This window comes from Dasypus novemcinctus, chromosome 17 (assembly GCF_030445035.2).
Source record: "Dasypus novemcinctus isolate mDasNov1 chromosome 17, mDasNov1.1.hap2, whole genome shotgun sequence".
Lineage (NCBI taxonomy): Eukaryota > Metazoa > Chordata > Mammalia > Cingulata > Dasypodidae > Dasypus > Dasypus novemcinctus.
The window spans coordinates 70,994,440-71,020,742 of record NC_080689.1 but is presented as its reverse complement, the minus strand read 5'-3'; the positions used below and the strand labels follow the sequence as shown (position 1 = coordinate 71,020,742).

At 34.6% G+C, this 26,303-nt stretch overlaps 1 protein-coding gene across 2 annotated transcripts in view; it reads left to right on the top strand.

Annotated features, from left to right (window-relative positions):
- The first annotated feature begins 9,752 nt into the window (after positions 1-9,752).
- LRRTM4 (leucine rich repeat transmembrane neuronal 4) overlaps positions 9,753-26,303 on the top strand; it is a 769,566-nt gene continuing 753,015 nt past the window's right edge. The window contains exons 1-2 of one of the 2 annotated variants that reach the window (XM_023591375.2): positions 9,753-10,522; positions 12,400-13,946. In XM_023591375.2, the coding sequence (XP_023447143.1) occupies positions 10,519-10,522; positions 12,400-13,946 (1,551 nt within the window). In that variant the 5' untranslated portion in view covers positions 9,753-10,518. The remainder of the gene's footprint in view (positions 10,523-12,399; positions 13,947-26,303) is intronic. The other variant, XM_058278985.2, reaches the window with a different exon arrangement.

The following is a 26,303-nucleotide window of genomic DNA, read 5'->3' as shown; positions in this document are numbered from 1 at the left end:
ATTAAATTGTATGACTTCACTGTATACAGATGTGAAAATCGAGGCCCTGAGTTGTTAAATAACTAGACCAAAACCACACTCATAGCTGATATCTGGACAATACTAGAAGCCTAGACTCTCACCACATCATGACCGACTCTTTGAATTACCTTTAACCATTAATTTCTAGTGACATTGAGATTTCTTTGGAGTTTGTTCATTATGGTAATGGACAAGTTTTTTCCTTACAGCAATATCCAATTACAAATCGGATGCATAGGGGCATTTTTAATTGGAAAAAAATGTTTTAAATATCTCTGTATTTTATAGGTAGCAATTTATGGCAGGTAAGAATACATATAAAAGTCAAATAAAGTGTGGGTATATAAATACATTTACACACACATGAAATCTGCATTTTTAATACAGAAATATGTTCTAATGGAACATATGTTTCAGGGTAATAATTAGGTAGTCCTTATTTACATTCTAATTATGTGTTAATCATTAAATCCAGAGGGTATAGGAATGGCAGTGATAAACATTTAAGTTCATGTTTTCTTGTTATTTATGTGCCTATAAAATTGAATAAAATGTACTTTATGTTGCTGAAGCATTTTCATTTTGCTCATTTTGTTCATTTGCTAGTATTAGAATTGACTTTATGCTGTCTGCTTTAGATAAGAGTGACTCAAGGTCTTTTGAGACCTTCTGATATAAGCATATATACCTCACTTCCCTCATTTAAAAAAAATTGCAATATTAATTTTGAAGTTGCTACAAACTTACATATAAAATCAACTTTTTTTCAATAAATTTTCATCCCCTTGATTCATATTTAATATAGAAGCAAAATTATAACAAACATAGAGGCATTATGTAAAGAGTTGTAAATTTGTCAAGTCAAGAATTTTTTATTTTTCTATAACTTTTGCTCCTTTTTTGTATGAGTATACATTTTTGCATGGTTATAACCATCTTTCCTTCAGATTTTAGCCATTGGCATAAAAATTATTTTATATGTTATTTTTTTTTTATTTTTTATTTTTTTAAAGATTTATTTTATTTTTATTTAATTTCCCCCCCTCCCCTGGTTGTCTGTTCTTGGTGTCTATTTGCTGCGTCTTGTTTCTTTGTCTGCTTCTGTTGTCGTCAGCGGCACGGGAAGTGTGGGCGGCGCCATTCCCGGGCAGGCTGCTCTTTCTTTTCACGCTGGGCGGCTTTCCTCACGGGCGCACTCCTTGCGCGTGGGGCTCCCCTACGCGGGGGACACCCTTGTATGGCACGGCACTCCTTGCGCGCATCAGCGCTGCGCATGGCCAGCTCCACACGGGTCAAGGAGGCCCAGGGTTTGAACCGCGGACCTCCCATATGGTAGACGGACGCCCTAACCACTGGGCCAAAGTCCATTTCCCTATATGTTATTTTAATGGATGGAAATATTTAATTGAATTGATATGTTGTTTTTTAGTTAAATATTCCCTATTTTTTTAAAAGATTTATTTATTTATTTACCCCCCCCCCCATTGTCTGTTCTCTGTGTCTATTTGCTGCATCTTCTTCTTTGTCCTCTTCTGTTGTTGTCAGCAGCACAGGAATCTGTGTTTCTTTTTGTTGCGTCATCTTGTTGTGTCAGCTCTCCGTGTGTGCAGCACCATTCCTGGGCAGGCTGCTCTTTCTTTCGCGCTGGGCGGCTCCCCTTACAGGGTGCACTCCTTGCACGTGGGAATCCCCTACTTGGGGACACCCCTGCGTGGCATGGCACTCCTTGCACGCATCAGCACTGCACATGGGCCAGCTCCACATGGGTCAAGGAGGCCCAGGGTTTGAACCGGCAACCTCCCATGTGGTAGACGGTCGCCCTAATCACTGGGCCAAGTCCGCTTCCCCTTATTTTTTAATATTTAAATTGTACTCCTTTTATCTTTTTTTTAATGATACTATAATGCATATCTTTGAATACTGTTTTCTGTTAATTTAAAATGCAAGACAATGGAAACACTAACTCAAAGACTAAGCAACTTCCTATGGATCTTGATACATATTGCTAAATGCATGGCAAATTAATCATTCTAATTTATAATTCCACTATGAATATAGGTATATTTAAAACATAATATCTGATAATATAGGCAGTGTGTGTGGTTTAAATTTTATTTATTTTTGCTAGTAGTATATTGGCTATTTCTACATCTGCTACATCCTTATTTTATATGTTTTTTTTCTGGCTTGATTCCTGAATATCTGTTACCTTTTTACACCTATCTGTATAGAGTCTGGACATTCCAATTTGTAAGCATGTTTAAATATCACATGGAAATAAATCCTGGTCTATTGTTTGCTTTCTTTCCCATACATTTTTAGTGAACCCAAGTTGCCTGATTTTATATATAAGAATTTAGCAGCTATTTTTGGTTGTAATTACTTCTGTAATTTAAAAGTTTAGAAAAACATCTAACATTGAAGACAAATAATATTAAATGTCTGAGCAAAGTTATCTCATTGAATTTCCAATGTATATTGCTAGTATTAGCTATAGCAGAAAAAATTACTCATAGTTACACCTGCAGATGATGACATTACACATGTATTGGGTTCTATTCATATCCCTAATAATATTTGTGAGTTTTTGAAGAAGTTAATAAACTTAACTTAATCACTATTTCAATATCTTTTCATTCATATCAATGTTATTCAAACTACAATGCACTGAAAAATCAGTTAAGTACATTGTTATCATTATATTATCTTATAAAAATTGCATAAAGTAGAAAATATGACAGTATCGCTTTATGAAATATATTTTTTATTTAGTAGGAATTTTTTCTGTAAGTGAGCTATACAAGAGCAGAGAAATTTTTTTCTCATTGTAAAAAATATGAAAGTGCTAAGCTAAATTTCAGATTCTATTGCTTTGTCCAGTTCTTTTTCTCTCTCTCCAATCTCCTCAATTTCAATTATTGTGCTTATAAGTTTACAATTTTCATTAGATACTTATGAACAGAAGCCAGTTCTCTGGTGAAATTCTCCATTTTTAGCTATTTTTTTCTTAACATAATAACCACAGCTATTTTTCTGTCATGTCTGATAACTCCCATATATGAATTTCTTAAGAGCTTGTTTTCTACTCTTGGATTTCTTCAAACAGACCAAGTAATCACCTGTCCCAGGGACTATTTTCTTATCATTTACTCTGCTGTATTTTTCTTCTTTCTCCTTTATTCTTACCTAGTTTATTCCTAGCCATTCTTTAGGTCTAACAAATTTGGTGATTTAGTCATTCCAGAAATGTATGAGAGCTTTTTTCATGAACGGTAATTAAATTATTATTATCAAAAATACTTTTCCTAAAGCTCTGACATAAATTACCTTCAATTGTGCTATTTCATGGCATCTTCTCCTTTCATTTATTAGTATTTATCATACTTTGTAATGTATATAGCTTTGCATTCCATTGGTTTAATATCTAATATCCATCCCAAATTCCCATTGAAATTTTAAAATATGAATTACTTTTATATCACCATTACAATTTATTAATACCCTGGTATAGGTTATGGATTTACTTCCCTGATTTGGCAAGTTAGTCCAATAGTTAAGGTGTATAAAGAGTCCATTTTATGTTTCTGAGTTTAATAAAATTTTTACTGTGACTGCATTAATAATATGAACATTATCTTAGTTAATATATACATTGGGATTAGAGGTTTTGAGTATGGACCTCAAGGTTCCTAATTTCAGCTGAACACATAATAAGATTTTATTTTTAAATTTTTATTCTTTCTTTAAATTTTCAACCAGTTAAGTAACTAAATTATCATTACTACCGGAAATGAAGTGCTGCCAAGTTATCTTAAGCAAACTGAAAAGGGAAGAAAGGTCATTCGTTTTGAGAAAGATGAATTGGGGTTTATCTTCCAGTTGAAATTGATAGACATAGGTAATTAAAATGTAGATGAGCAAATTACTTTTGAAGCTGTTCATGTATAGTGTGGATGCATAGGCATGTATATGTAGGAGAGAGTATGCACACAGGATTATGTTATTTTACTATCCAAACAGTGAAATTTGGTAGTAAAGAATATTTGCTAAATCAAAGTAGGAACTGTTTTACATACTGAAAATAAAGAAAGCATAGGTCTCATGCAAGCCTGAAGCGATAGTAGCACAAGAGCAAAATAAGTAAACCGGGAGGCTGTTTTGTTGTGGTTGGTTCTTGGTTGTGTTTGTTGTGGCTTTTTAGTTGTTATTTTGTTTGTATGTTTGATGGATTGTGTGTTTAATTGTATAGTGGATGTTATTTGCGCCTAACATCCATTCACCCTTATCCTATTTATAATGCTCTAGTAAATAATCCCCTAACATCCACTAGCCTTACACAGCTGTAGAGCCCTGTGTTCTGGCCAGTGAAAGCAGGGAAGAGACCCGCTTTTCTTAACCACCTTAGCCTAGAAGTAATACACATCTGCTCAGAGTCCATTGGGGAGGATTAGTTACATGGTCCAGCCTATGGTAATGGGTTGCTCTGCTGGGCAAGGCACATTTTAGTGGCAACTCTATACTATGGAAGACACAGTTTTTTTTCCACTTTGAGTTCATTGTGGTTTCTAGAAACTGTTGCTAACACCTCTCCAAAGGTAGTATACATGACCTATGCCTAAACCAACCAGGTCTCATCTCCAAGACACAGAAAATCATTTGGGGTGAAAACAGACCTCATTCAATCTCTTGTATACAATGAGCCATTTATTGGTTCTTGGATCTTAACACTGCATCACGCTAGTGCTACTGGAGCTCTCTTGAAACCGGAATTAGAATGGAAATAGCGCATTGCAAAGGAGACCTAAGAAATGTAGCAAGGGAAATTCAATACCAGTGACACATTTAATCCCTGGATCAAGCTATGCCTGACTATGGAATTTTCATTTGCAGGACCTAAAATAATTTTCTATTTTCCTTTCATTCAGTTTGAGCTGTGATTTCTATCACTTGTCACTTTTAAGTCCTCAACTGGCACAGCCGTTTAATCTTTCAATTGAAGAGAACAAACACTATTTTAGGAAAGAATGAAGATATTGAAAGTGACATTGATTGCAATAATAAAATTGATTGACAGATTAATTGATGATTGGCAGATTGCTTGATTTACTGATTAATCCATTCATTTTTTACGAGCATCTACTGTTTGATATCATCATGTTACGTACTAGGCATCCAGTGGTGTACAAAACAGACATATCACACATGGCGCTTACAGGTATTACCCCATGTACTACCAAAAAACAAGTTATTATAGTTTTAAATAATAAAACACAAATATAACCGGGATATTGCAAGATGGTTTCATAAAGAAGTAGCAAGCATGAAAGTGACAGAATTGCAACAAAGTATTTTGTTGCTCACATACAATATATGATTTTAGTTGCCATTCTTCCCTTAAGACTCATTTGAGGGAAGCAGATTTGGTTCAACTGATAGAGCATCTGCCTACCATATGGGAGGTCCAGGGTTCTAATCTAGGGCCTCCTGACCCATGTGGTGAGCTGGCCCATGCTCAGTGCTGATGCGCGCAAGGAGTGCTGTGCCACGCAGGGGTATCCCCCATGTAGGGGAGCCCCACGCTCAAGAAGTGTGCCCTGCAAGGAGAGTCGCCCTATGCAAACAAAGCCCAACCTATCCAGGAATGGCACCACACACATGGAGAACTGATGCAGCAAGATGATGCAACAAAAAGAGACACAGATTCCTGGTGCCACTGACAAGAATGCAAGCAGACACAGAAGAACACACAGCGAATGGACACAGAGAGCAGACAACAGGAGGGCAGAGAGAGAAATAAATAAAAAGTGAATCTTTGAAAAAAAATGACTCAATTAAGTCTTAGTTAGAAATGAGATAGAGTCCCCAAAATCAGGTCATCATGAGCTTCGTACAGTGGTGTGCTGATATATGTTTAACAACTGGCTTTCCAAGAGTAGTTTCAAAATGACAATTTTCTGCTCTTCTTGTTTACATTAATGAGTAAGACAAAAGTGTAACTACAAAGACATGTTGGCACTTCACATTTTTGTCAAAAATGTGAGTGACTTCCATGCTCAATCAGATAATAGTTTTCAAATACTGGAAGAATATTTATCAATTTTGGTGTTATTTACAAACTATTTAATGCTATAGACACAGCTCAATGAATCATGAATATTTCCTTCATAATTTTCTGGTCTAGACAATCAACAAAACAATAAATCCTGCCTTACGTTTTAGCCTTTGCTTATTTCTGTGGTGTAAATACTCCCACCAACATCAATTTCAAGCTACAAATGTGTGGTCCCAGAATGCTCTCTGAGGTTAAAGAAATTCCCACCTGCATCTGCAATCTTAATTCAACAAGTCTCAAGTCAATAAATTAAAGTATCTAGTCCACCATAATAATCAATGTTTCTTATTTCATATAAAGCCTAAGTTTTTCCTCAGTCTCCAGGTAGAACCACTTAGAGGTGGGTAAACTTCTACACAGCGAAATATATGATGTATTGTCCAATCTCTCCTTCCTTACCTCCTTCTGCAAACTAACTATTGTTTCTGACTTTCCCAGGAAACTTCTTGGTTGACTGGCACTATCAACAAAAGGAATTGTGAGCTCTCTGAACCTAGCAGATGTTGAAAGATATTTATCTCTCCTGGACACATTGATGGTTCCTTAATAGCCCCATTAGGAATAATTGACCAAACTTCCTATGCCAAGGATGACCCTTTTTTTTTTTTTTTCATTCCTCTGGTTCCTATCCACACTTGATAGGTTCCTTTATGTTTCCTTTTTTGTCTGTTTGGATCTTTTGGATCTTTTGTATATATGCACACACACAGCCTCTTTCTTTCTGTTGAGGGTCCATCAGGATTTAAAATGCCACCACCCTGACTCTCTCACACAGCTCTCACCTCGTCCATGGAAAACATTTGTACCTAATTTTATAGACAGAATTTGCAAGTGCAAGCCCATCCCAACACGCTAATTCCCCTTTTCTCCGGCAATCCCATTTCTTGCACCCTGGATTTCCCTATCAGACACTATTCCGTGGTGCTGTGCTCACTGCTGGAAACACCTATCAAGCGCTTCATGTAGTCTGTAGAGACTCTTTCATATACAATTAATCCAAGGAGCTCTCCCACCCCTTTTCCTTGAGTGAAGTGGGGAAGGGAGGAAAGTAATAACAGACAGTCTTTCTAAAGATATCTTCCATACAACATTCCTCTGCCACTCTCAACTGTTTTGATTCTCACAGTGTGTTCAAGAGACCACTGACTGATATTTCACATTCTTTGTAAATATTGCCAATGATACAGTACCTCCTTTGAAATGCTGCATCTATTAAAACTTGGTGCTTCGAACAAACCTTCCATTTGAGTTAGTTATTATACCAAATATGCACAAGATCACAGTTTCTTCATCCCAGAATCCTCAGGATTCTATGGACTAAAGTGTACTTACTGGTATTCTACTTTAGACTTATTCTGATTCTAGCAATGGAAGAACTTATATCACTGATGTGGAGGCAGTGGCCACTGGAGTTTCTGAGGTCAGGGAGAGGGAAAATAGGTGTAATATGGGCGCATTTCGGCAATGTCTTGAATGACATTGCAATGACAGATACAAGTCATTATATACCTTACCAAAACCTACAGAATTCTGCGGGAGAGAGTGTAAACTCTGATCCATGCTTAGTGGCAATGCTCCAAAATGTGTTCATCAATTGCAATGAATGAACTACACTAATGAAGGATGCTGTTAATGGGGATAAACGTGGGAGGTATAGGGAACAGGGCATATGGGAATCCCCTATATTTTTTATGTAACATTTATGTAATCTAAATATCTTTTTAAAAAATTAAAAATTTTTTAAAAAGATCATGGTTTTCTCCAATTTACTATTAAAGCTATTCTCATACATTTTATTAAAAAATGAGTATGCACATAAATATACACACATCGCACATATGCAACATATACACTATAGTTAAAAATTGGAAAATACAGATAGGTGAAAATAAATTATAAAGCATTAAATCAACTACAACCCAAATCTATCTATCAGGAAAATCTGCTTTTAATATGTTTCTGCCATGCCAACAGAAATATATACAGAAAGAGACCCCCTTTCCTCACTCTTCTCTAGGAGTACATTCTCTGCCTCTAACCTCCTTTCTTTATACATTGTAGTCATTATATCCTGCCCACCAATACAAATCTTCATTTTAATTTTAATGATAGCATGTATTCTTTTTCATGAACATATTAATATTTTCTTAATTAGTCCTCTATCATTGGCTGTTTGGGTGTGGTTTGTGTCTCTATATAAATTACACTATAAATATGTGCATCATTTATGTTCATTTATTTCCTTAGACAGGTATATCCCTTTCTATAACCACAATAATATTGCCTCTAAGGTGAGTGAGCCTTTTCATTTTGGTAGCTATTAAGCCTTACATCAAAGGCACCCATTTGAAAATAAAAATTCAGGTATCACTTAAGGAGTTAGGGATGGATTTGGGGGATGTATTATCCCTTTTGTTCCATGAATCATCTTAGGAATTAGATATTTGTCTGTGACTGCCTGCTTATAAATCTGAGTCAAAATTATGATGTTATTCATATGATAAGATCCCTTTAATTATTAATATTTTGAGAGATAGTCTATAGGCAAGGAATAGTTCTAGAAGTGTCCATTTGCAGTGATCCACAGCAATTTTAGATGCTTATGTAAAATCCATTTAAACTTCTCACACCTACTAAATTAGGTTAGCAATCTTACCTAGCAGTCTCTTTCTGTATTACATTGGTTCACTCTTCTGGATTGTTCCAAAAATTGCTCTCTGCCAGAGGATTATGAAATAAAATAGTAAAAAAGGAGTAAAAAATGGAGGCAAGACTTTTTTTTCAAAGTTCAATACAAGTTCAAGGAAAAGTGTGTAGGTTTGAAAAAAAAAACTACATCTCAGTTTGTCCTAATACTGATGGTATATGGCAAATTTTAGAGAAACAGTATGGGGTTTTTTAGAACTGAAGTGTTTTTGTTTTCTAGAATTGCACACTAAGTAATTAGCATGAGAAGTAATTTGCATCATAAATGTAGGAGACTTTAAGGAAAGTGAATGCTTAAGGATATCAATCTGTAATTCTTCTCTTATCTAACATTTAGTCTTTCTTAGTTACCTTGACATTTGATAATAGGGTATTGAAGATATCTATTTTAAGGTTAAAATTTTTTTACTGTTAGAATGTATGATCTAGACTGCCCAATAAAATTCCTAAAACTGCAGAACGTATTTTATCATAGGTTATTTTTTAATCAGACTTCAACAATTTAAATGTAACTATCTTTAAAAGTGATCGAATTGCAGTTTTCCCTGCCCTAAGTGGTTTGCTTGAAACATGTAAATATAGAAACTAACAAAAACTAAACTCAAATATTTTCTGTCATTGAAAAAAGATAATAAATTCCCTGTGATTTTTGCAGCAAAAAAGGAAAAAGAAACACTCAGGCTAAGACAACTTTTAAAAACCACTCATTACAAGTATTTAGAGAACCATTATTTTGTTTAGTATTTGCTATCACTGAAAGAAACCCCTTGGCATAAATCCTTCATAATTTATATTAGTGAAGAGGAGAAAAAAGTGATCCTGTGCCTTTAATTTCCTTTTCTGAGCAAGGGAAGGCTGCACACCACTGACAGGCTCACTTGTTCCCGTCTTTAATGTGCAATCTGTTTTCTCCAGCGGAGGGCACTCAGCGTATCACAAACTCAAGCATTAGCACCAACAAGCTCTGAGCATCATCAGTCTCTGGAAAGCCTTCTGAATTAGACAAGGGCTGCCTCTCAGCACAGCTACAAAACACTTTAAACCTGACCAGCTAAATGGATAAACCTAGCCTGCATAGCTTTTAAACTGGGGTCTCACACAGCACAGAAGGCCTACTTGCTGGAAGAACTGAAAATCCAGAGGATGAATTGCTTTATCTGGGAATGGCAAAAGCCAGCACAATAAGGAATGCCAGGTATTCTGAAGATTTTTTTTCCCGTTTTTTTTTTTTTTGTTTTTTTTTTTTACAGAGAAGTTGGTTACCTTCGAGATGGGCTGTAGCTCTTTTGCACAGATTGCCAATTACTGCTGATGGGTCTCTGGTGAATTACACAATGCTCCTCAGAGCTTAGAGGCCCTCTCCCCCCCACCCCCCCCAAAGCTTCCTTCTCCCTGCCGGTCCCACCCGCTCCCCCCGCCCCCCCCCCCCCGGAGCCCACTCCGTGCCAACATTTTTTAAAGCTCTGTATAAATATCCATCCATCCATCCGTCCATCTCTATGTATATATTTGCCTGTCCTCTCCGGGGAAGTTTGTCTGGGGCTACTCGATCACATGCGGGATGAGGATGCCGTGAATGACAGCCGCACTGTGTCATGAAGGTGCCGGCGGTTTCAGCGCGAGAGACCAAATAAGAAGAAAGCTGCGAGAGGGGGAGACGCGGTTTTGGATGACAAAGGATGGGTAAGTGAACTTTTGTTGTTTCCTTCTTTAGTAAAGCGGGTCTCCCCTTGGCTTCCTCTCCTCAGCCCTGCTATTAGCTGATAAAAGACTGGGGGAAAAGACCGGCCAAAAGCAGCAGCCTCGGAGTTTGCCCGCTGATGCACTCTAGTTGCTATTATGTTTTTAGGTCATTTTGCTTTTTTTGCAGGTTTATTGATGTCTTTATTTCTTTACTTTAATTCGTAAACGCCTAACATGGAGTTAAGCGGACTCCAGAGAAAGATCTTTAAGATTGCCTCTACCTTCTGCGCATACACAGCTTGGGAATTGAGCCTGAGATAAATGCCGGGTTCACTTCTATTTCTTGATAATATTAACCACGCTTGCATTTCGGGTTGCTGTCAGGAAGACTGTTAACGCTTTGCTGCGTGTGTGTAGGGGTGGGGTTGTTACTTTATCTGAGGTTGCACAAGGGCTTGTTTTATCTTTGAAGCTGTATCCTGAGCACAGCTTCCAAATTTCCAGCAGTCATTTGCCAGTCTTATTTTTTCAAGTGTGACTGGCTTCCACTCACCCCCCCCCCCCCTCCTGTCTGGGAGAGCTGGAATGTATTTCAATGAGTCTGTAGCTGGCAAGAGGACAGAGGGCAAGATCTGGGTTTAAATTAAACACAAAACAAACCAAACAAAAAACAAACCTTAACTGAGTGGAAGAAGGGGGGGAGAGGGGGGTTAGATCAGGGGTGTAGCTGATTGCCTCTTGGTTAAAAGTATGAATATTTCTGGAAAAAAAGAGAAACTGCAGCACACGGTCTTTTTTTTTTCCTCCTTTCACTGCTAAGAAATAATAAATCTACTGTTGACAGGGGAAAAAAGTCCCTTAACATGCAGTGACTTAGAAATGCACCCAATAGATAGCAACTTCGCAGGGTTCCTGAAGTCCATGGAGGTAGGAGAGGAAGGAAGAAAAAAAAAAAGTCAGTGAGAAATGTAAGCAGCTCTGAGGGGGGGTGGGGGAGGGAGGTAGTAGCCTGCTGTTTCTCCCCTTGCTTGTCCTCTCAATTTTCAAAAGCAACTGTATTAAACAATGGCAAAACTAATGCCACACAAGATTATTTTTTTCCTTTTATGCAAATGTTTCATAAGAATTTGACAATATTAACTTTGGAGGGCTTTCCGTTGTCAGTATCCCTGGCTCTTAGTCCGGTTATAACTGGGCAGGGAAAACATAGCTTTACCTGAATGTTGAGAGCATACATGCTTATTAACAAATTGGAAGTACCCCCCGCTGGTAATAGTCTTCCTACCATGCTTCATTGGCTGCCTCTACGTAGTCCCAGTGCCATTTTTTAGAGCTCACATACTGTCATTCTCTTATGCAATAAGTATACAGTTTCAGGCAGGGCAAACTTGCCTTATGTTGACAGCTCACTGAAGCTCTTTTGCTAAATCACTGGCTGTTTGCACACAGAAACGGGGTCTAAGTACTAGGTTTACTAGGTCACATTTTTGCCATTACCAGAAGATTCAGTGCACTTCTTTCTGCTACTGGCGTTCAACACAGTGACTAGACAAATATTATTGTTATTAAAACGTCAGCATTAAAGGGGAAGAAAGGCTCCCTGCTTTTCAGTGCTGATGTACCTATGAACTTCTTGAAACTCAGGTTTTGTCGGTTCGATGGCCCTTTGGTGATTTGAAAATCAAGGAAGAAAGACTCAAATCTAAATAGCAAGCATGCAACACTAAAGAAAAGGAGACTTGAAATGTGGGCTACCTTGTTCTTAAACCATCTGTCCCATGGCTACTCTAGGTGAGATACTTCTGATAATGGTAAGCTGGTGGTGATTAACTTTCATGGCTTTACTATATACAGTTGTCTTCTTTTTAATATTGTAGGTTTCCATTTAATTACACAGCTGAGAGGCATGAGTGTGGTGCTAGCGCTGCTTCCTACACTGCTGCTTGTTATGCACACGGGGGCTCAGAGAGCTTGCCCAAAGAACTGCAGATGTGATGGCAAAATTGTGTACTGTGAGTCTCATGCTTTCACAGATATCCCAGAGAACATTTCCGGCGGGTCACAAGGCTTATCGTTAAGGTTCAACAGCATTCAGAAGCTCAAATCCAATCAGTTTGCCGGACTTAACCAGCTTATATGGCTTTATCTTGACCATAATTACATTAGCTCAGTGGATGAAGATGCATTTCAAGGGATCCGCAGACTGAAAGAATTAATTCTAAGCTCCAACAAAATTACCTATCTGCACAATAAAACATTTCACCCAGTTCCCAATCTCCGCAATCTGGACCTCTCCTATAATAAGCTTCAGACCTTGCAATCTGAACAATTTAAAGGCCTTCGGAAACTCATCATTTTGCACTTGAGATCCAACTCTCTAAAGACAGTGCCCATCAGAGTTTTTCAAGACTGTCGAAATCTAGACTTCCTGGACTTGGGTTACAATCGTCTCCGAAGCTTGTCCCGAAATGCTTTTGCTGGCCTCTTGAAGTTAAAGGAGCTCCACTTGGAGCACAATCAGTTTTCCAAGATCAACTTCGCTCACTTTCCACGTCTCTTCAACCTCCGCTCGATATACTTGCAGTGGAACAGGATTCGCTCCATTAGCCAAGGCCTGACATGGACCTGGAGTTCCTTACACAACTTGGATTTATCGGGGAATGACATCCAAGGAATTGAGCCGGGCACATTTAAATGTCTGCCCAATTTGCAAAAATTGAACTTAGATTCCAACAAGCTAACCAACGTCTCACAGGAAACTGTCAATGCGTGGATATCGTTAATATCCATCACCTTGTCGGGAAATATGTGGGAATGTAGTCGGAGCATTTGTCCTCTGTTTTATTGGCTTAAGAATTTCAAAGGAAATAAGGAGAGCACCATGATTTGTGCGGGACCTAAGCATATCCAGGGCGAAAAGGTTAGTGACGCCGTGGAGACATATAATATCTGTTCTGAAGTCCAAGTGGTCAACACGGAAAGGTCACATCTGGTGCCCCAAACTCCCCAGAAGCCTCTGATTGTCCCTAAACCGACTTTCCTCAAACCCGACTCGACCCGACCCACCCTTGAGATACCAAGCCCTTCCCCTGGGTTTCAGATTCCTGGCACAGAGCAAGAGTATGAGCATGTTTCATTTCACAAAATCATCGCAGGGAGCGTGGCTCTCTTTCTCTCCGTGGCCATGATCCTTTTGGTAATCTATGTGTCTTGGAAACGCTACCCAGCCAGCATGAAGCAACTTCAGCAGCACTCGCTTATGAAGAGGCGTCGGAAAAAGACCAGAGAGTCTGAAAGACAGATGAATTCCCCTTTACAGGAGTACTATGTGGACTACAAGCCTACAAACTCTGAGACCATGGATATATCGGTTAATGGATCTGGGCCCTGCACATATACCATCTCTGGCTCCAGGGAATGTGAGGTATGAACCCTGATCCTCCTAAAAGCATTTCTACTGCGGGGAAGGAGAGGTAAATGTTTGAAGCTCTAGAGGTGTCTCTAATCACTAGAATGATTAATGACCCTTTTGCTTTCGGGTTTTGCTCAGTGTGAAAGGTTACTTAATTAAATTACAACCACCAGGAAATTGACTGTTTTTTTTTTTTTAAATGGGTGAAACTTGAAGGAAGTTCATTCAAGGATGCGATTGAGTTGGAATAAAGCACTATGTTAAAACATCTGTTTTTTTTTTAACAGTTTGTATACAAGGGTTGGACTTAAAACACATGCATACACATGCACAAACTACTTTCCAATCTGAAATTTATGTCTGGTTCTTGGTGTTTGATTTTTGTAATGGAGTAAAGAATGAGGGGCTAGCTTAATTTAAAAACAAAGAATTTACCAAAATTCTAGGAGGTAATGAAGATTTAAACCAAAGAGCAATTTACCCAAGGGTTGGTTTTGTTGTAAATTTTTAGTTTCAATTAAAGCATGCAACAGGGATCTCCTAGGGACACCTGTTTCCGTGTTACTTGTCATTTAGATATTATACCAGCATAGAGAAGGTCAGAGGCCTACTGTGGAATGGGATCAGACTTTTAAAAATCTATCTTTCTCTTCCTTCTTCCCTCTCTCCCTTCCTGCCTCCTTCTTCCTTCCTACCTCCCTTCCTTCCTCTTTTCCTTTTTTCCAACTTTTTTTCTTTCTTTCTCATGCTGTGATAAGATCACATTTCAAAGGTGTTTGTTTTTTTTGTGTTTTTTTTTTCTTTTTTCTTTTTCAAGTGCTGGCTATTTGTATGTAATCAGAATGAAACATAAATTCCATGTTTTGGCTCTGTCCTTGGTAACTAAATTCAGGTCATGATGTTATGGATGATATAGCAATAATATAACAACAGGAATTAAGAGTGACTGCTTTTTCAGTGTTGCTGTCATCCCCAGAAGAAATGATGTGTATTGTTGTTAAACTGATCCAAAACTAAGTGAAGCAATTTTTTTTATAAATAAGAGAGTTTGAGTTCTGGGTAGTCTCCCTTACTGTAACAGCCTTGACTGAAGGCATTTTGGGTCATACTTTTTTTGGTTTTCATGAGAGTAAGTTTGGATCCAGTTTTTGATTATTTAAAGATCATTTTTAGGAAAATGTTAATGAGGAGAAAAGTACTCACAAGATTCCCAACTTGTCAATAAGTAGTACTGGATGTAAATTATTCTTTTCTCCATACAGTTGATTTTAATGTACAGTCTGTGGCTGCCAAGGCTTTGTTGCTGGAATAAACTAGTAGAGAGGGGTTAAGTTCTGGCAATTTGTTGCCATAGTATCTGATTTTAGATGATTACTTTTTTATAAAGAGAGTTTAATGATATTTAATGACGTTGCCCTTTTAATACTAGTTGTAACAATTGGGAAATATAATTTGCTCTTTGACAATGTATACTCAAACGTTTTCATAGCCCTAAAGGCAGATGCTAAGGAAAATGTTTTCAGAACAAAAACACTGAATTTAAAATAATCTTTAACTTGGTACAATTTAAAATATTGAACTTTCATTCACAGAGCTCATTTTCTTTCTTTTTGTGTATGATCGAAAATAGAAAAAGAAATTCCAAACATTAAATCCCTAAAAGAAACCTGTATAAGCAAATGCCCTTAAAAAAGTAAAGAGAATAAAAATATTTTTCATAAAAGTCTAACAAGGCTTAATGTTTTTATTCCAAGATAACACTTATGCTATATATGTGAACATTAGTAAAACAAGGTCATCCTATTTTATTCTGGGTTCTCCTATATTTTGTGATCCTCTTAAAGGAAGTAGCATAAAAAGAAGAAAAGAGAAATCCAGATACAAGTAGAATGCTGATTTTTATTTATAAGCATTACTTGGAAGAAAGAAGAAATAGGATTCTTAAAGAACTAGGATTTGAGAACAGTGGACCAAAAAATTTCTAGAGATCTTAAATTCTTCAGATTATTTCTTCAAAGCCCCAGGAGCTACCATGATAGGAAAAAAATGAAAACCTGTCTTAGTCTGTGAAAACACCCATTATTTAAAAATATGTTCTGATGCCACATGGGTCATACAAAGTGGAGTTTCAGGTCATGAAATTGTATTAATGGTAACTTTGTTGGAAATGAATGTGTTGTTTAGGCATTGATCAAAAAAGATTTAAAATTGTGGTTATGCTCTTGAGTCAAATTGGTAGAGATAGATCAAACTCTCCATGCCCTCAAAAGTGGAAAATGGTAGATGTACATTTAAGGCCATTAACTCCAACTGGAAGTTTGTAGGGATGAATCAAAGCTGCATCTAAATGAACACTCAATTTGAAACACAGAAATGCACATTTCAGTTCTACCTCCTTTTTTGGTAGTATATTCAGTTTATTACATTTATAGGTAGACATAAGAAGTGAGAAAAGCAAATTATTGGAAATTATTATGAAACCTTAACTTCCCCTACTTGTGTATAATAATATTTCCTGTTAAGGAATACTCTTTTAGAGAAAACTTTCTACAACTGAGGAAAGTGAAGGCAAGAGAGAGGAATTAATTGTCCAAGATTATTACTTTTAGGAAAAATAGAAATATGATGAGTTTTAGTCTTATGTTGCTTTCATAAATCTCATATAGTGCTAGTTTAGAAAAATAAAGAGCAACTAATATATTTATAGTTCATTTTTGCATGGTACATTTTTTCCTTTTTACTCAAAACACCAAAATCTGTCCAATAAAGCCATAACTATTTTATGAAAAAACTTAGCACTAATAGCTAATTTTCTAAAATAGTGCCTTGAAGAAAATTATATTAAATTGAAAATTCCACCTTTCCTGCTAATTTTATATTCAGTTTTCATGACAAATTGAATTTAAATATGCTTTTGTCTGTTTGGTTCTTTTAAGAAAATTAAAATAGTAATATTCCGATAAGAACCACATCTGAGAACTACGTGCATATAGCATGCAATTTTCAAGTCACATTCTTTGGCTCTATACTTTGCAGTTGTAATTTCAAAAAGTTCACGTGTACATACCATGCTATTAAATTGAGGGAGGATATTATAATAATTTAGGCAGTAAAAATCTCTCATATCTATAAAAGAGGAATAGAGTAGATCATTATGAGTAATTAATAAGATAAATGGCGTAAGTATAAGAGATACATGTTTCTCAAACATCATACTTTGAGTGGGTCAGCATGGTTGGTTGAACTGAATCATTTAATTTGTCCTCACTATGTACCCAGAAAAAAGAACGGAAAACCAAAAGGATACAACTTTGCCTAAAACTGAGTGCGCTATTATTAACAATAGAGAAATTCATAAATTCTATCAAAAATAGCTGGTGATACTTTGTGCAACTTTGTCTCATTAAAAATAATATATGGATTATGATTATACTTTGTTCCATATACCAAATTTTTACTTAGTGTAAATGTCATACACACAGAACAATGCTTTGAGTACCAGGCTCTTATAGGTATGTTTTATCAACTGAAAATAACATCGACCTTTATTTAATTAGTTACTGCCAGTAAAGGACAAGAGAGAACATTTCAAGTTTGTCTTTTAATTTTAAAGGAAAATGATATTGGCAAATCATGAAGATGAATGAAGGTGGTCCTTAAAATGACTCCCTACGCAAACTCTTTTAAAAGTTATGTAAGTGAGAAATAAAACTTAATGATCCCATTATGCTAACAGTGCTGTCATTAAGAATGACAGTATAGGTGACTTTATAGCTATACATTCTCCAAATATTGGATATTTTGGTTACACTTTTCAAAATCTTATATTATTTTTCCCTGCTGTGCAATGGGTAGTATAGATGGCTTCTAACATTTTGTATTTATATTTAGTGAATGTATTATGTCAAGTCCAAACTCTTCACTTAAGGAGGATTATACAATTCTTTCTGCACCTTGAAAATTGTCATTTGCCAGTATACTGAACAGAATTCCAACTAAAATGCACAATATATGTTCAAAGAGATTTGAAGTGAAGTAGGCCCAGTATCATTGGGCTTGATTAATACTACTCCAACATAAAACTAGAGCAAATAAACTCTATTTGGGGGGTTGATTACTACTAATGTGTTATATTAAAATGTTGTAATGAAAATAAATACTGTGCATATTCACACATAAGGTATATTTGTGTGCGTATGTTTGTGTGTTGCATGCGTGTGTGAGCATTTACAAATATGTGTATTTATAATAAGAGAAAGATAATGTAATTGTTTTTCATCAAAGTGAATGTTCAAATATTATTTTCATTTTAATCATTTGAAATTTTAATGAAACCTTCTGGAGTTATTATCAGGATTTGATAGGCATATATTTCTTAAGAAGAGAAATACTTTACTTTCTCTAAAAGTTATATTAGTATCTTCATAGTAAAATACTCTTTAAAAATTAAAAACAGAATTTGCATCTGACCTAAATATTGCTATTTTTGGTGTGACTTTGGGCATGTCAAGTCATCTCTCAGTGGCTCATCACTAAAAAATAGCACAAAGCTTTCCTTGGATTAGCAAATTTTGTAAAATCTCTGTGGCCAATCACATAGAGGATTCCACAAAGTGCCAGGAGGCGTGTGAAGGAAAAGCTTAGCCATCCATAGTCACTGCCAATGGGAAAAGAAACTGTTTCTGGTTGTAATAAAAATTGATTGCTCAGGTAAGAATTTACAAGATTTCTTTATGCTTAAGGGCAAAATCTCTGTCTCACATATGTGTGCACGCACACACACATACACACTCAATTATCTATCTTGTGAGGTTTTCTGTGCAATCTGTTATTTTGAAAGCAATAAAAATATCTGCTTTGGGAAAAATCAATAGTTTGAATTTGAACCAATTAAAGTTTATTTGTGAATATTTTATTAGAATCTACAAATGGTAGTGGTGAGAAATGACTGCTGCCAAGGAAGCCTGACAGGACTTATTTAGGAAAGATTTCAAACTGAAGGTCAAGGGTTCAATTCCTTTTTCTAGAATTAGCTGTAAGCACATCTTAAGGGCAAGTTTTTAGCAATCGGTATTCTCTGAGCCCACAAGCTGAGGAGAAATCGTCACATGCCACAGAATTTTTCTTCTGGAAACTTTTCTATACTCAATAAAATCTAATCATTTTAATATCAAGACTTGCACCACCAACACTTTTATGCTTTAGAAAGTTGCTCAGTAATATTCATATTGAGGACTCTGACTCATCTGAATTTTCATGTCTCTAGAGTTTCATGATTCACTGAATCAAAGTGAAGCATTGGCAACCTGTTTATCTACCAGACAATGGGAATTTTGAAAGTTTGGCATGTCTTTTATTCAGTGTAAAGCACGAAAGTAATGTTGGATATGTTGTAAAAATTAAAATTGCTTTTGACAATTCCAGAAGAACAATCATTCGTTGAGTAAGTTTAACAAAATCTCAATATTCTTAAAAGGAAAGGGAAATTGCAAGGGAATTTTCCTCATGTGCTCCATAAGCCATTAAACTTTTAATTGTAAGCTAAGGAAAGTTGAGAAAAACACAGTACTTCCTAGGACATGAAAAAAATAACTTTGTAGTAGACATCTACTTGGAACTACTAGATATGTGTAAAGGCCAAGTATTTAAATCCTCCTGAAGAGTTTAAAGAATAATGCCTTCATTGTCAAGAGAAATTAAGGTCTAAACGTTGCAATGGAAAATAAGTCCTTAAAAAAGATTTTTGACCTTAAATCAAACTTTATGTATTGTAAACATTTGCAAACATAAGGTTTGGGAATCAAATGACACCAAAGCTCATACACATTAATGTAAAGATTAGAAGAGTGGGGAGAATATGGGGGAAAAAAAAAAAACTCTGAAAAATCTTGTCCAAAGATTATGAAAAAGCCTCCCTAAAAGAAAAACATCAAGCTCAAGGTGAGAACTAGATATCAAATCAATAAATAAATACATAAATAAGATTGTGGTATTCAGCACTATTGTTTGTACATGGAAATGAGATACCCTAATATTTTAAACATATAAACCATATCCTTAAATATAAATCTATAACTAACTGAAATATTATTGCATTTAAACATCCGTATCCATTTTTAAGACATATATATAACATGTTTTAAATGTAAATTGCACATGAACAGTAAAGTAGATATATTTTATACTGTTGAATAAACCTAGTCCTGTATTAATTTGTCTAATACATATGAATTGCTTCAAAATTAATTTGGGGGGTGGAATGAAGAAATACAAAAAGTGAAAAAGGTATCAAAGTAATTTTGTATTTTTTTTCTATCATTTCCTCATTTTGGTAGGATTATTTATTTTCCTGGAATTTGGGGTATCTATAGTACCATCTCTTGGACATTTTTTTCTTTTAATTCAATTTTTAATCAATTCTCAGACCTCAGAGTTAGGGATAGAAGTGGAATAATTAAGTCTAGGAAAAAAGGTAATTTGTTTCCTTTTTATTAATGTATACTAAACATATATTCTGTCAGTGGAAGGAAGTAATGTACAGTAAACATTTTACTCATGTTAGTCTTAAAGTAAGTTTTTGTAATTTAAAGAAAGAGTAACTATAACCTAAAGGCAAAACGTCTTATACAGAAAAATTTTAAATTTTCATATTATCTAATGTTTCAATGGTTGGAATCTTCAAATCCCATTGAATTAAAATACATAGTGCATTGATTTTAGTAATATATGTGAATGATTAAAAGCCAACAAGCTAAGATAAATATTGATGGTTAAGATCATTTAAAAATCACCTTTTTATCTAAATAAACAAGATTGTATATTTTCATATAGGTATATGTGGACTTATGAATTGATTCCATATTGGGTAATTTTTTAGGTAAAGTAAAACTCTGTAGACACTAATTTCGGAATAGTGTATGATATAGAGAAAGAGGGACCATGCCTGAGATTGTTTCATTTTGGAAAAGCAACGCCACTTAACTCACATTTCTTGTCATCAGATAAAGCACTGATGTTCCACTGCTTTTATTAAAACGAACAAATATGAAACAGTCTTTGGGAATGCATTCAATGCTTACTTCTTAATTCCTTTCTCCTTCCTTAAGTCACATTTACTGAAACATTGGGTCTTTCATTTGCTTTTGGAGATATAAATATTTGGAGTGATTTTTAAACTTGATTTCTTGTGTCCTTTAAATGACTCCTATTAAATATATTTATGTTCAAATGAAGCCCTAAAATATTGCTTGCTTGTTTCAGCATAAATTTGGTCATAATGCAATTTCAGTACATTGATAGTTATAATTTTAAACTGTCACCAACTATTGTTAATTGTTTCTAATAAAACTTTAAAAAGAAAAAAAATTAATTAATTATGTCTGAGTCATTTTTAGTATGGTCACCATAGATGAAAAATTGATATTTGCTTCTGTGTTTATAGGTCTGTAGAAATAATAGCCAATAAATCATTCTTAAACACTTAGTTTGATGGTCAAACCACAGCATGGACTAATATTGCATTGGTCCAGTGGTTAGATCAAAGGGTGAAAAATAGGTCTCAGGGAGTTGAAACTGACTCACTTTACTTCTATAATATTGGACAAGTAAATATGTATTTGACCTTACTGTGATACAATTTTTCCATCTATTGACCTGGGATAATAACTTTCCAACTAACTTGTTGAAATGATTAATGAGCTACTATATGAAATCCACTTGAACTCCTCCATGAAAGTCTTCAGTGTAAACATGAATGATTACTAACCATACGCCCTACTTGTCTACAGAAAAAAATGCAAAATATAATGTGGCTGTATTATTTTCATTGCTAGGATTAGTTTTAATGATAGTTATAATACCCCTGATGTAGAAACAAGTGTTATGGTTACCTTTTTACTAAAGTGAATAATAAACCTGACCTTTCAGTCCCTTGTCTGAAGCTGTAATTTAGTTTGGGTACCAGACACACTAATTTTTAAATAATACCCCAGAATTCGTAAAATACTACCTTGATTGAACATTTTATTCACGTTTTAAAGAAAGTAGCATTATAATTCTTTTGTCAATCCTAACTCTAAAGAGGAAATGGATCATAGAAACAACTTTTAAATTTCCAGTCTGAACAATCATTGCCCTTCATTTCATTTTCTGAACAAGTTGAAGCATTTTTTTTTCCACAAAATGTTTATGCATAGCAAGTGGGTTTTTTCAAACAATGCATAGAATGTGCCCTATGAATTAAGAACTTAGCATGTGATTTCAAGGAGACCTTATATAACTCTAGCATCTCTATATATGAGGACACATTTTTTAAGCTTCCTCTTGGAAAACCTCCTGTGATAGAGCTATGCACTATGGAACAAAGAGGGTACCGGTGGTGTCGATTCTTAGCAAAAACAAATGGACATATGGACTTATAAAGCAAAAAAGAAAGTTATCTTTGCTAAAGAAGCAAGTCGTTTTCTTTATAATTAGGAAGGCAAAGTTATTCCAATGTAGGGATTCTGCCAGGTACTTAATATGTCCATTCACATACTAGATTTTGGAGCTGGGGAAATAACCACACAATGGGTCCTGGGGCCCACTGGCCTTTCTGTGAGATGGATCTCAGCTAAAACTGCATTGATCACCATGGGCAATCTTTCCTTACCCAATGGGGTTTAGTATAGATTGCCAACCCCGATTGATCACTTGATTTCAGGAAGCCCCAGCTCTCTATGGACCACAGTGATATTTTGAGTCTCTAAGAATTAGCCTCGTTCAGAGCCAGAGTCTAGTTATCCCCTAAAAGCCTGTTTATTTCCTTTTCTGCAATACACCATCACTCTGTTAAGTGCCTGAAGGTCCCTTTTGGAAAAGCTAGAAGAAAGATTCACAGAATAAAATGTTGTCAGTGTAATCAGGGTCCTTTCTCAAGAAGATCCAGCCTCCCTTTCATTGAAGGGGTTCTGGAGCTGTAAACTGCCTCCAGTCTGGGAATTGATCGTGGGGCCATCACTCTTCCTTTTAAGATTCAAATTAGATTTCTGTTCCCTCAATCTAGAACTCTTCCATTTACACAGATCAAGTAAGAATTTTGTAGACTGTCCCATCTTCTTATTTCTTAGAGAGGCCATGATCAGCTAACACCCTAGACTTTTTAGTCAGATGATTCTGATTTCTGCTTGAGTTCACCGCCCATTACGGTTACGGGGCCTACCTTGTCTTTGGCAATTAGCTGTAGACAGACACTAGGTCATTCCTGGATCACATTATTCCCATTGCATTTATAGATTCCAGTTTCATTGTAATTTTAAGTTCTGAATCCCAGAGAAAAGCAACCAATGAGCCATTAGCCCATATTATCCTTTTCCAACTCCTTTTCCTTCCCAGTTGCCAGGTTGTCAATAAATTTCCTCTTCTAGGGATTTGTCTGACAGTACTCAAGCTGGAATTGCTTCTCTTAATTTTTAATTTTTGAGAGACACTGTTTTGAAGCCAATCTTGAAACCTGAAAGAAAAGTGAAATTGAAATGTAACCACAATTTTTTTAATATCTTGTAAATCTTAATTCCTTTGTCTTGCTGCCCATTCATGTATTATCTTCTCTCAAATGATTGGAGGATAAGAAATGGTTTCAACTTTTGCCCCTTTAATTTTGGCATAATATCTTCTTTTTTAATGTTTATATAAATCTCTGCCCAAAACATGAAGATTGGCCCAGACCATGGTGCTGTATTATTGATAGTATTAGTTCTCTTTCTCATTGTACTTCTTATTGAACATTTATTGGAATTCCTAATTCTATAAGCAAATATATTCTCTTATTATATTATTACATCAGTGTCTTTGAGCTTAGGTATTTTATCTATTTTCAGTTATATTTAAATTTTAAAGGAAATGAGTGATTCTTTAGAATGTATGGAAAAATGAGGTTATCTATAAAAATAGAAAAAAATATTAACCAGAAAATCCCACTCTGCAGAGATAATACTATAATTCTTTTATATTTAGTTATATGCAAACATATGTATGTGGCTGATTGTGCTTACAAAATTAATGTTCAAAACTTCATGTTTACATTGTATAAGGTTATTTTAAAATTCACATTTTATAATGTGAAGTCTACTTTTTAAAATATGATTTTTAAAAATTTATATCCTGACAATGTGTCATATTTTGCTAAGTCTACCTTTCTTGTTAGACATTTATGATGCTCAATTTTACTATTATAAATATTCCTTAAATGACCTTATGTAGATACAGTCCTAGAAGAGAAAACACATAGTTAAAAAGAATGAAAATTTTAATCTTAATTCTTATTGCCAAATTACTCTCTCAAAAATATATACCTATTTATATTACACTTGCATTGTACACGATTTCTAATTTCCCCACATATATAATAACATTATTTATTATCTTTTTTAAACAAGTTGACAAGCTATATTTTCAGTTTTTAATTTTTAGGTCTTTAGTGCAGTGGAAACTTTTATTCTATTTCTTTGGTATATTTTGCGTCATTGGAGTTCTTATTTTGAGATATAGTATCGAAATAGCCCATGTAGTCAACACTAATGAAAGTTTTCATTATGTTCCTTACATTGCCTTTATTTGAAAGGCCTTTCATATCCTCCATTCAAGTAAACTTATGCTGTGTTTTGATCATTTCCTTTGTAGGTATCATTTTACATTTAATTTTTTATCTATCTAAAACAATTGAGCATATTATTTGAAATATGAGAACTGTTTTTTTTCACTAAAGTATTGCAACTTTTCCAGCATGTTTTATTTAATAATGTAAAATGTTCATATATCCAAGTTATTTTTATGTTTTCTATATTCTCTCCATGGTTTCATTCTTCTTGTATCCAAACCATATTTTTGTATCATCAATATGCTTTTATACTATGGTTTCATTATTACAAAGAAGTTCCATTACTATTGCCACTAAATTCCACATACTTAAAATAAGTGTCTAGGAACTTCTTTTCTATCTTTATTTGAAATAAATCTTGGAATCAATCTATTCATTTTTATTTTCTGAACACACACTTATGATATTTTAACTGGGATTATGTGAATCTCTGAGTTAATTTGGGAATAACTGATATATCTAAAGTTGTCAAAAGAAAATCTTATGGATGTTATAATAGAAGCATAGAGCTTCATTTATATCACCCTATTTCTTATGTCCTCAATAAAAATGCATTGATATTAGAATATATATGTATATTTAATTATTTTCAAGAGTTTGGCTATACTCATTAATTCTAGAAGACTAAGCTAATTCTTTTAAAATTTCTAGTTTGAAAATAACTGCAAAAAACAAATCATTACATATCTATTTACTTTTCCATATTACAATGTATTCTAAAATAATGTTAACAACGTAAGGTGATTTGAACACCATTTTTGTACCTGATTTTAATGGGAATACTGCTTTGATTATTGTCCTTTGTATGTTTCTATTCACCCATTACTTTGTTCATTGACCCCAAAATTATTTTGTATCTATTAATTGTTAAACTCTGGGCTGAATACTGTATTTACAATAATGTATGAAATATTGTGTTTTAGATTTTTAAAAAACCTATCAAAATTAGCATACATATTGTCTAATTTTAAAAATACATATTTATCAAGATGGGTACTAAATTTTACCAAATGACTATTCAGAATTTTGTTTTACGTTCTTGCAAGACATCTTTTTACCTCATATTTTGATTATAAATTTTATGAATTACATATGCATTTCTAGAATAAATTATGATTGTATATTTCATAGAATTCTTTTAGATCATAAATAATTGAACTTATTTCCATTTTGCTTGCATTTTTTATCTTTTTAATTAATGTACTGGTTCAATATTATGCTCTTTTTATCAGCTAAGTTATATTTATTAATCCAATTTTTTCTGTCTCTGAAATGGCTAAGGTAATATGAATATTATCTTTCCGTTCAATGTCCACAAAAATGTTCCCCAAAAATTGCCTCTGTAGAGCCCCTCTTTGGATATAATATTTAGAAAATATTATACAATTTTTCCAGAATTGTTTTTTGTTTTGTTTTGTTCTCGAAATCACAATGTTAAGTTATATTTTCCTAGAATATACCCACTTCCTTGAAAATTTATCATGTATAATAATTTATTCTATACAATAATTACTTATCCTTTCCTTAAGAAGGTAAATTTCCTTTATTATTACTCATCATAAACGAAATATGATGAGTAATAATTTTTTCTTGTTCATAATTGCTAAATATTTGCAGTGTTATTGATTTGTATTTTATGACTTAAAGGGAATTACATTCAATTGGAAGGAATTATCTCAATGTTTTCCAAGATAAAATCTCATCTATGTCTGAGTGGATATCCCCACCATACC